At 32.8% G+C, this 12,813-nt stretch overlaps 1 protein-coding gene across 1 annotated transcript; it reads left to right on the top strand.

The window, feature by feature from the left end:
• The first annotated feature begins 3,642 nt into the window (after positions 1 to 3,642).
• LOC121264537 (LOB domain-containing protein 1-like) lies at positions 3,643 to 5,150 on the top strand. The gene is made up of 2 exons (XM_041167773.1): positions 3,643 to 4,066; positions 4,702 to 5,150. The coding sequence occupies exons 1-2, from the start codon at positions 3,719 to 3,721 to the stop codon at positions 5,041 to 5,043; spliced, it is 690 nt and encodes a 229-aa protein (XP_041023707.1). The 5' UTR covers positions 3,643 to 3,718; the 3' UTR covers positions 5,044 to 5,150.
• The last annotated feature ends 7,663 nt before the right edge of the window (positions 5,151 to 12,813 follow it).

The following is a 12,813-nucleotide window of genomic DNA, read 5'->3' as shown; positions in this document are numbered from 1 at the left end:
ATATATCTTTCCATGATGCATGCATGTTAATTAACCACTTTAAGAGGCCAGGGGATGCATTTGCTTTTATATATATTAGTGACCGGATGCAAGAAATTATAGAAAAAGTCCAACTAATTCCACCACAAACCCATGTTAAAAGACCCATTTTTTCCAAGTCGTGGATAGAATTAATGGCATTTCGAGCGTAGAAATAACGTACAATAAAAGTCTCTTTTAAATGTCACATGATTCTTCATGACTTTTTACAATTGAAAACCTCTCAGCTAGCATTCTTGCCTAACTGAAAATCATGTGTCGAAGTAAAAGAAAAATATTTGTTTGTGATAATTTATTTATGATAAAAATATATTCATTTTCATTATAAAAATAGTGATTTTCATCATAAATACTCAATTTTCATCATAAATAGTGATCTCCGCCCCCAAGTACTCGCTCGTTCTTCTCCCTTGGGCCCTAGCGCTGTCCTGTCGTTCAGTTAAAAATATTGGTGGATTGCAATACCTGCTGTCTCAATTGAGGTGGCATATATATATATATGTATGCATCATGTACAACTGATCATGATCTAATATACAAGAAACAATGTGGTGGCATGCATGATTAATGCGTTGCATTCATTCCTAGCTTACAATAATTAATGTTACTCTAGCTCCTAGCTAGCTTGGTACCTACGTATAACTAGTACTAGCTAGCTAGTCGGTTTGCTAGAAGGGTCTGCATCTGATCATTAGTTATTTTCTGATAATGAAATTAGCCACCTGTCATTCTTTTGGAACAATAATTGATATCTGTATAAGATTTATCAGGTCATATACGTACGTGGAAATTAATGATCATACCTTATTTTTCTTTAGAGAATTATACATTTTTAGCTTAAATATATAATAATAATATTACGTACACATGATTGCATTATAAGTACTCATGATTATAAAAAAAAATAAAAATAAAAAAAATTAAAAAAAAAAATTGTAATGACTATATACGTATAAAGTACTACTGTTGAGATCCGATCATTAAAATTGTGGCATGTATTAATTTCACATTTTTTTTATCAAATAATTATCTGTGATTACTGTTAGAATAAAAAAATAGCAGCATATATAATTAGAGGATGGAAGGCCGCAGCCCACAGGATCTTGCAGTAAGCTACCATGTTATGTCATTATTTAATCCGGAGACTGGAAAGGGTGCATGCATGGGGCGCGCATCGAAATTCTGAATTCATGTTAAAAACGAGCTGGAGATCAACTCGAGGACGGAACCAAATTAATTAAGCACTGTAACTGCGTAAGGGCTATATATATGATCTATATGACCAGATCGCAAGAGGTCTCATGGCCGCCCGGGATCGATGTATATATGTTTTGACAATGGCAGATCAGATCGAACAGTTGAGTAAGTAGAGACAAATAAATAATTATTTTATTTTCTGAGCAGACAAATACCTACTTATGTTTGAATGATTATCAATGATAGAAAATTACCTAACATTAATTCAGAAACTTCTGAATGGGCGCCGCCTGATAATTAAGTACTGTGAGTTTGAGAAATAAAATATATCAGGCTTAAAATGATCGTCAAAGTCCAGCTCATCAAAGAGTCATTACAAAAAGACAAAGAAAAAGAGAGGAAAAATGAGACAAAAAGGGATAGGAGGAGAGGGTGTCAAGAGGCATGGAAGTATAAGGAGAAAAGTAGAAAAGATAGAGGAGGTTAGACACGCAAAACAGACATCTATCACCACTACCGAAAAGCAAGTATGAAGAGGGTCAGATAAAAGGGACAAGATGCCTGCGGTTTCAAGGACTTTGGCACTTATTCTTCAACCTAAGAGCTTCAGAGAGAACTTCTCATCCAGCAAATACATATACAGCTCCTATTGTACAATGAGAAATGAGAGACTATGAGAAACTATAAACAAGTTTATTATAGTGGAATCTCTCATCTCAAACTCCTGTGGATGTAAGTCTAGTGCCGAACCACGTAAATCTGTGTATTCATCTTTTTTTATTTTCTCTGTATTTAAATATTGTTCACCGCCATAGATACGCACCCGACACCGTATAGGCACACTGGACCACTGTCAAAGGCTCCAAATAATACCGATCGAGACTCAACCCATCGACTCAGCGCGTTCCAAGAATGGATCTTTCTTCCCTTCCAAACTGTGCATTTTTTGGCGTTAACAATGAGACTATCTAGTTATATAATGATCTGAACTTTGTAAGTACGGATAAATTATAATTTGGCATATATGAAATATATATATACACACACACAAACACTCATCATATCATCATATCACGTATATTATGAATAATTGAGATTGAATTATGAAGGGATGGGATGAAATTAATACTTTTGTGATGTCCGCGGAAAGTTGATGGGTCCATTTTGCGACATATATAGCGGTGCTATTCTGCCGCCCAAGTAGTACTGTTCGGTGTTACCGCTAGTTGTAAAACTAATTTTTTTTTTCTATTCAAATTTTTTAATGTATTTAAATATTTTTAAAAAATAAAAAAATATATCAATATATTTAAAATCAATTTCTTCATTATTCGGTAAAAATAAAATAAAAAATACTAAGCGGTATGATTTGAGCAGCATAATAGACTTTTCTTATAATCGATATTATGAGCAAATTAATTAATGTTCATAAAATTTTTAGAACCGACAGCCTGTTACTGATCAAACCAAACTAATTCGATCTCTTACGTACTTCCTAACTACCACAATGTTTGCCTGCATGCACCTTGGGTTTTGAAAGAAGAACGATCGACAGATGCTCAAGTTTATCATTTTACAAGACAGATCAATTAAACATGTACGTGTGCATGTGTCCCAAAACAAAATATACGCAGAAAAATTCATAGATTTTGTTTTTGGTCAGAAAATTCATATACCTATATATATATATATAATATACAGTGATGCAAATTACTTTTAAAAACGATCAATCGTTTTATGTATAGTTCACTTGGGGTGTGAACCGAACCACAGTACGTCTAGTATAGACTAGCTATCTGTAGCCTCCTATTATTTACTTCTGAAAATTGATACAGACTTCAGGGGAAAAAAGGAATTTCATCATGTATATGTATTATGCTCAAACGGGTGGATCAGATGAAATGCAGCATTCCATATATGTTTGTCATTTTTACCGTTATTTATAAGTAGTGGCTGGGCAAAAACCTTGCTCTGATTATTTCAGGAATATTTGTTTAGATGGGAAATATTAGGATATATATATATACTACTTATTAATTAGAATATTATTAATAAGAATAAGATATTTTTTTAGTTGAATAAAATATTATTAATTAAAATATTATTTTTTAATATTATTATTATTTTAAAAATTAAAAAAATAAATTATTTATTATATTTTATGTAAAAATTTAAAAAAATTAAAACGACTTTCGTATTTTTTTGTTTTTAGTAATGAGAAAATATTTTAACAAAATCGCAAATAAAAAATAATAAGAAGTTAAAGAAGTCGTCGCCGCAGATATGTACAAGGAATTCACACTATCACGATGACATCACATTGGACACAAATGACCGTAGACTGACGCTGCTTTTCCTCCCTTGCTTTTCCTCCGTCTATATATCTATTTGCTTTCTGCCATATATTTCAAGCAAACTCTCCCTCTTCTTTGCTCTCTCACCACATTTCTCTGTCTGATCTATCTCTCTGTTTCCTGCAAAAATGGAATACAAGGGCCAAAAAACCATAACACCACCGATCACTGTTCCCACTCCATTCTCCAGCTCTCCATCCTCTTCTAGTATTTCACCTTCCCAATTCTCTCCAAGTTTGTCTTCACCTTCTAAACATTCTCCAAGTTTTCCTTCCCCTTCTCAGTCTTCTCCTCCTACTCTTCCTCCCTCTCCTCTTCCCAATATTGTTCTTAGCCCATGTGCTGCCTGCAAGATCCTTCGCCGCCGCTGCGGGGAGAAATGTGTTTTAGCTCCGTACTTTCCTCCAACTCATCCACTCAAGTTCACCATTGCTCACAGGGTTTTTGGAGCAAGCAACATCATCAAGTTTTTGCAGGTTTTTGGTTATGTTGATCTGTATTTTCCTTTTAAACAATTACATATCTTAAAGATTTAAAAATTCATTCGAATTGAGTTATTTTAGTTTTAACGTTACATTATACCCTCATGGATTAATTTGGTCTGTGAAAAATGAGTCGGAACGGCCTAGATAGTACCCTCTGAGTCCCCCCCTCCCCCACAAAAAGTAAGGTAAGCTGAGTAGCTTTTATATCTGAAAATATATATGGCTGGTTCTCTTTGAATCTCCATTAAGTGGATCTTTTCAGCTTCTCCAAATTAAGCAAATTAACTAAAGCACGCTTCTATCTCATAACAATCATGGAGTTGAATTGGGTGATCGCTTTAATTTTGGCGCTTGGGTAATGGCCACTCATATACAAGCTTTAAAAAGTTGAGGCAACAATATACAATATATATATATATAAATATATATATATATATATTTATATATATATATATATAACTTGTAGATCAGAGGGGTCAAAGTTAGGTAACAAAGCAATGAGTTTTTGTGCTCCTTCAGACACTCATATTATATATTTATATAATATATAAGTATATATATATTATTAACTTCCATGGTTAGATTCTTCCAACTCACAAACAATTAAATTCGCAAAAACTTCTCAGGAACTTCCGGAATATCAAAGAGCAGATGCAGTGAGCAGCATGGTTTACGAAGCAAATGCCAGGATTCGAGACCCAGTCTACGGTTGTGCTGGTGCGATTTGTCAACTTCAAAACCAAGTGAGCGAGCTGCAAGCACAATTGGCCAAGGCGCAAGCTGAGCTCGTCAACATGCAATGCCAGCAAGCCAATTTGGTTGCCTTAATTTGCATGGAAATGTCGACACAACCTGATCATCAGGAAGAGTACATGAGCGTTCAGCAATTACAACCCTACGCTGACACGAGCTGTTTTTCATCGGACGACAACAATTTGGGCTCGGCTTGGGAACCTCTTTGGACATGAACAACAGGCCAGAGAATTAATCGACTTTTATTTGACTACCAAGTATGGGGATAAGATCATGATGAGGAATATACGAGAAAATTTGCAATAAACTAATTTATTATATATATATGGTATATTATATGATCAGTGGTGCATGATCGATGTTGTTTCTGTAGTCATAATTCATGTTGACATGTGATCAAATCATTTACCTACTATTATTTATATATATATATATATATATATATATATATAATCTTACAAAGAAACGTCGCACCAATTAATAAAAAAGGGCCACGTTGCAATGTCGACATGTCGAGCTCCTAGCTAATAGGTCTGCTAAATGATCTCGAGTCAAATTAAGACCAAATTTTATCTTCTGAAATGGATATTTAAGAGCTAGAGTTCCTTGTCAAACCAGTTCTTGACCAATTTCTTCTTTTAGTCTGTCCCTCTCTTTAATTAATTTGAGACTTGCACTTTTGTGAGCAATAGACTGATTAGTACTGGTATATATATGTACGTATATACCGACATTTAAGGATGAGATTTGGTAGTTTAAAGGTAGCTACACATTGAAGAAAAATTTGCACAGATATTGATACTAAAAAAGATCATATGCAAATTTCAAAGTCACGCAGCTAAAATTGAACTTCCAAAAAAAAAAAAAAATTATAAATTTAAAAGTTGAAAGTATCTTGGCATCACTAAAATAGTCCGGAAGTTTAAGTGAAAAAAAAAAAAAATATATATATATATATATATATATAGAAATTAATGCGTATTGTGTTGTTCATGATCTGTTATGACTTTTGAGAGCATGCAACACATTTGTTTTGGCTCATAATGGAAGGGCAGGGATGCCCAGAATGATAGATTGCAATCATAAAACGCGTTTTAATTAAGCTGATGACCTATCGTTTTGCTGCTTGCTCGATCCACCTATCTTTATCATTTGAAGTTTCCCCGGTCTAATGTGTTAATCAGGACACCTCATCACATTTTTGGATCGAGCTAGCGAGCATTGAGAGATCACAAATCTCTATCGATAAAGATTGATGATCATGGACTGATCCGAACAACGTACCCATCAAATCAACCACGAACGTATAAGAAATATTGAAGATGGGATTTTAACATGTCGACCCAATAATTAGTTGGTAATTAATTAATTGATTTTTCTAATGAAATTTGACCGATATATACTAATTTTTACAGTAATTAATTTTCATCAATACATGTCCTCATAATTAATTAGTGTTTTAAATTAATATAAGTTTTAACAGACGTACGTACGTGCATGTGGCCCCGCTAGGGTCTCCGGATCCTCTCTATCATATTTGCCAAAAGATTGGCATATTCATATCTCAAGGTCAAATATGTTGTTAACCACTCCAGCTATTTTGTTTCCCACTACCAAACTTTTTAATTTTATATAATACTCATAATTATATTAATCATTAGGACTAATATATTAATTTATTTATATACATGATGAGGAAATCACGTGAAGATCATGAGCAAGTCATGCATGGAGCTTAATTTAAAACGGAATTAATGCTACATCAGAAAATGATAATCCACTACCGATTGAACTCGATCAATAGCTAAATATAGCTAGGGAAATTCATTACAATTCATTGATAATTAGTCATTATAAATGTCTGCTTGGGGTTGCGTTAGGAGTTCTAAAAAGTACTTAAATAGCCTTAAAAAAATTTTAATAGAAAAATTATGTTATTTGGGTGTTACATATTAAAGTATTTTTAATCTCAAATAAGCTAAAAAGTACGCTTGTGATGCTTTTTCTCAAATGTGATTTTCCGAATAATGCGGAACATATGTAATTCGAATTTTAAAAAGACTATCAATGGGCAAAAATATCCATACAACTTTTAGATAATTAGAATTTTTAAATTTTCAAGAATATGATCATAATCTTTAAAAAAAATCAAATAATCATCATTTTTACTTCAGAAAGTATTTTTTTTTATTTGTTTTCAAACAAATTAACATGTTTGAATGTGATTTAAACATATAGTTACCAAACAATAAATAAATTTTTAATAGAATTTATTACTTAAATTATAAGATATAGACCTTAAAGTTATAAGTAATATTTTCTACCGTAATCTCAAACATGCGCTAGGCAATATTACTAAACCAAATAGTCGACTCATGTATTGTATGAATGGGTTTTGACCGTTTGAGCAAGTTAGCTGCATATGATTGTGTGATTACAAATATTACACTTTATTCATCTGAGATCTAATAATCTTAGTTATTTTAGTTAATATCTGTCATGATGAGATGATGATCGTCGGATTGTGATCATAGGGATATATATATATATATATATATATATTGTTATTATAATTTCCAACCTTTTTTAAGAACCCTGAGATCATATATAAACATATGCACTTTAATTAACAAATATTTGAGGTTAAACAAAACATAAAATTTATAATCTTATGAGAAGATCAATGTCATTAATTTCTAAATCGCATCTTAGCATGAATTCAATTAAGTACTACCCGACATGATGTGTCAATCAATTTAATTCCCTTCTTAAAAATTCATAAAAATTGATGGAGGAATCTCTCTCCTTCTATCAATTATTGGTTGAAGTTTCATCGATCCTTGAACGATATTTCATAATTAATCTGCTGGTAGATGTGAAATATTTTATATATGGACCACGCGATCGAATCTAAAGATCAGTTATATTCCCTGCTAAAGGAACTGCTGTTCTAACAAACGTCTGGCCCATCAAGAGTATCCTTTGTCACATCCTTCCAAAAAGTGACATTGAAAAGTGAAAACTCAAAGGTCAAATTCTAAATTGCAAATCACTCCAACCGTTTTGTTTCCCCCCGATTAATTATTATAATAGCCTGTACATGCATTTATATATTTTACGTCGATCCAGGGGCTGCTTAATTATTAATTGACATTATAAATAAATTGTTCGAACGCTAAATATGTTCGAACGCATCCTTCGTGAATGATAGATCAATACGAGTCCATTCAATCAAATAGGCATGAAGAAACCTTTAAACCAACAATTTGATGGTCGAATAGTAAAAAATATTGAACGTATTGAGTAAAATGTTCAATTGAACCATGATATGATCGAACGATTTGTTATGAGATGACGTTCAAAGGTTTTTTTTTTTATGTTCAATGATTTCATTCAAACAGTTTCAAGTACTGTTCGAACGTTTAATATCGTTTATATTCGAATATTTTGTATCAATATTCAAATGGTTTTATCTATTTTGTTCAAACGGTTTTTGGTTGTTCGAACGATAACTATTTTATTTTATATAATAATGAAAAATCATATAGACATACATAATATTTAAGAAAAAAATACATTACAATTTGTTTAATATCCATAAAAATAGTCTAATAAGTGCAAACTAAATAAATAAAACACTAACACTAGCGTTTTTCATATAGAAATAGATCCCAAAATCTGTACGTATAATGTAAATCAGTTGCTTGGAGGCCTGAACTATTGCATAAACATCTACATTTGGAGGTACACCTTTCTTCTAAACTCTTCTTGTTATTTCATGCGCATCTTCATATCTACTTGTTTCACCAATTGAGCCTCTAACTCATACTGACTTGTATTCAATTCTTCAATCTTGAAATTAGCTTTTTCTAACGCTATAAAGATGCTAGAGGTATACATGGACGATGAGGGAGAGGTAGAAAACTTTACACAACAACCCAAATACCTCAAATATCCTGAACATTGACCCAGAACTTGTGTAAAGATTTCAACATCACTTGTTGAGAAATTTTGATCTGATGCATATTCAGCACATGGGGCAACCATTTTATCCTATATACAAGAGAAAGAATTAATATCATCACAAATATTCAAATATGTTTAATTAAAACAGATTATAATACTTGCATAATTTTTACGGGTATCAGAATGAGCTCACTTTCCATTACGATCAGTATATGATGCAGCATATAATTTTGTCAGGTCATAATTGGTATCTGACTCTTGCTACAAGAGACATTTGTTGAGATATAAAGTCATTAGAATACCTCCAAATAACAAACTATATACAATAAAAAAATCACCAATTTCTTAGAGAGACGATGAAAAGATTTTGAGCTTGCATGATGATAAATTTTCAACTTCGATCTATTTTTTTTGTTTATAGAACTTTGCTCCTACATAGAATTTGTAAATATTAGGAAGCAAAAATTATCAATAGGGCACGTAAAAAAATTTATTTAATTTATCTTATATGATGGATCCTCAAACATATCACAAAGTTTTACCCAATCGAAAGGTCGGACATCCTAAAAATGATATTGGTGTGCATCTTTCTCATTCTCGAACTTATTATAATGTTCATGACACATCGCCTTATATTTACGGAATGCATTACACATAAACTCATCGATAGTCTTACGCTCCTCTCTCTGACCAAGATTTAATTTGAAGTCATCCTTAAAATAATATATACACAAAGATATTATCACCTATAATATTCTAAGTTTTGCATACATATTAAATAATATTAATATAAATTAATTATTTAAATATTACCAAACAACACTTCTTGATAAGGTTTTTTTACATCTTGGGGGACTTTCTGTAATGAAATCGTAGCCAAATGTGCATAAATTCGTATAAGAGTACTCACATGCGATGTAAGCCAAGCTGTTGGTTGTCATTCACTTCCAGTATGTTTATCAAGAATGTTAACCTTAATTTTACCCACTTTACAATATTTTTCCAATGTCACGCCCTTATTAGTGCATTGACCTTGAAGAAATTATATTGTTAACTCTATAAAATATAATATTCGTTATAAAAATGAAATAAATGATAGTTAGAACGATGTAATATGTATAAATGACCTTAATTGAAACATAATGACTATTTGATTTTTACCTTGTTCTATAGAGTCAATCTCTAGTAGTGAGTCAGACGGAGAGTTAAGAACAAGTGTAGATGGAATGCGAACTTCATTATATCATTATATTATACCACTATAGCCTATATTATAATATATCACTATAGTTTATAATACAGTTATAATATATATTATAATATACTGCAATATATTATCACTATATTATTATATACTATAATATATAGCATATTATATATAATATACCAAAAAAATCAGTAAAACTGAAAGTACCGGTTTAGGGATTTGACTGGTGCGGTATTGATTTTTCAAATCTCAAAATTAATGTATACCAATTCAGTTCTAAAATATGGTCAAAACCAAACAAAACCAAATTAATTACACCCCTAAGACCAGGGCAACCTTCCAGCAAATCATATCAAGAGAGAATGATTTTATTAGAGCGTCAGGTGAAAATCTCTGACTTTCAGGATCTTCTTTAAGAGGGTTGTTCTTTGACATACGTCTTCATCAAGTGTGGTTGGACACCAAGCCTCAACCAGAAGGATAAAGCATGAGACCTCATTTCCTATATCGACATCGTCTCTGAGTTTTATAGAGAGTTCGGTGGTTCTAGCCGAGATGACAATGAGGCATACACAATCTCCGTACGGGGAGCTTTATTTATATTTTCAGCAGATATACTTACTGAGTTCATTGGTATCCCACGTTTATGCATTGTATATCCAAACGTGGTACCTAGGGAGTCTACAATTGATGAGGAAACAACTAAGGACGAGGACTCTAATAGAGATGGACTCGATAGCATCGTTGATCATGAGGTGAGGCAATTGGTTGTTAGTCCAGATGCTCGTTCTTATGATGGGACGAAGAGCATCAAACAGACTGGTTTATCTGGTTTATTCAAGATCATGAACTTAATCATTGCCAACACATTGATCCTTGACAGCACAAAATCGAGGTTGGCATGGATTGGTCGATACTCAAGGAGATGTACACAACAGATCGTGGAGTTAATGAGACATACACGCAAGCCGAGGCTTCACGCACTACTACTCGTGACGAGATTGCAAATATAGTGCGTGTAGTGATCCGCACACATACATCACAGGTGATTGATGCAGTGCATAGGAAGATCCATAGGGTCATCTCTGACTTGCGTATAAAAATTAATGCTAATATCTCTGACTTACATACATAGATTGATGTCAAATTTGTGACTCAGGTCACGATCAATACTCAGCTAACACAACTAGAGACAAGCCTAGCTGTAGTCGAGGATGTCGTTAGAGAGTTTGGTCAGTAAAGACACGCCCTTCTATATATTTTATTTATTTTTTGTATAGAGAATATTTTATGTTTTGTAAAATTAATTTAATTATGAATGATCTTTTTTTAAATTAATTGTTGATTTCTATTATATATTATTTAATTGAAACTTTTTTATAAAATTAAGGTCGTCGTTCAAACAAAATATATACCATTCGAACGTTTCTCCATTTTCGCGATATATATTTCTACAATAAATTACCATTCGAACTCTGTATTCTACATTCAAACGTTGATTAACCTATTAGTTCGAACGATACAGTAATATGTTCGAACAGTAACTCAATTTCCCTCTAAGTTTAGTGACTTAACCAGCCAATTTTCCATTCGATCATATATAATATCTGTTCAAACATTGATTAACATTGACGTTCGAATGTTTTTGTATGTTGTTCAAACGCTAAGTCAATGTCTCACTAAATCTTGTCACTTAACGTGCTAAATTGTCATTCGACCATATATAATATTCGTTCGAATGTTTATTTTATTTTGTTCAAGCATTTTTTTTAATGTTCGAACGGTTATTTTATTAGGGACCAAAGTTTTTGTCTCTACATGTACCGTTCGAACATGTTTAAACGGAAAACACCTTCATTCATTTTTTTGGAATGAAATTTAAATTTTGTCTCTACACTTTATTTTAAGATTTCATTTCATCCTAAACAAAAATTGTCCTAAAAACGTGTTTTTTGTTGTAGTGTCTCTCTTGGATCGGTCACATGATTAAGAGTTAATGTTATCCACGCATATTTATAATTATGTATTAAGGGCATGCAGCTAGGGGGGGCTCCCATGTTAGTTTGTATGCGTGTGATTCACAACTATACTTTAAGAGATCAGTTGCTGTCGGTAACATTTACGTACTTGACCGACAGTTGGCGGAGGCCTTTTTCTTTGCTAAGCCATGTTTAGGCCACACTTAAAACTTTTCCTGAACATACCTACATTGGGGTAACTTGGACCAACTTTGTGAGGAGGAGGAAAAAAAAGGAAAGAAAGAAATAAATAATCAACGAAGACCAAAGACCAAAATATGTGGGCCGGGTTGTACTTTAGTTGCTATCTTTAGAACATGCATTAATATTACTTGCAAACAACGAAACCAGAGATGCACACAAGCCCACAAGATTGATAACCAGTTCACATATATGCATGTTAAGGGTCGAAAATCATCATGTAGTACTTTGACAAATAAGAATTAGTTTTGTCTTGTAATTACCATTTTCCTAGTTTCAATGTCGCCGTCGTGAGTACTCACGAGCGGCGCTTCCGGTCCATGCAACTAGCAGCATGTTGCGGTCAAATATCTAGTTTTTGACGTTTGCTGGCGACCGTGCCATTGCCGTTGTACTCACGAGCGGCGCTTCCGGTCCATGCAACTAGCAGCATGTTGCGGTCAAATATCTAGTTTTTGACGTTTGCTGGCGACCGTGCCATTGCCGTTGTAGATTCTCCAAAAGACAATGCACATTTGCCTTATCTTGTCTTTAGCTGCATGTATGCATGCATGTGAATACTTTGATCTTAATGCGGGAGTAGCTTTTTAATT

The sequence above is a fragment of the Juglans microcarpa x Juglans regia genome, chromosome 1D (assembly GCF_004785595.1).
Source record: "Juglans microcarpa x Juglans regia isolate MS1-56 chromosome 1D, Jm3101_v1.0, whole genome shotgun sequence".
NCBI lineage: Eukaryota > Viridiplantae > Streptophyta > Magnoliopsida > Fagales > Juglandaceae > Juglans > Juglans microcarpa x Juglans regia.
The sequence above is the reverse complement of the archived record's forward strand: the minus strand, read 5'-3'. Positions and strand labels throughout refer to the sequence as shown.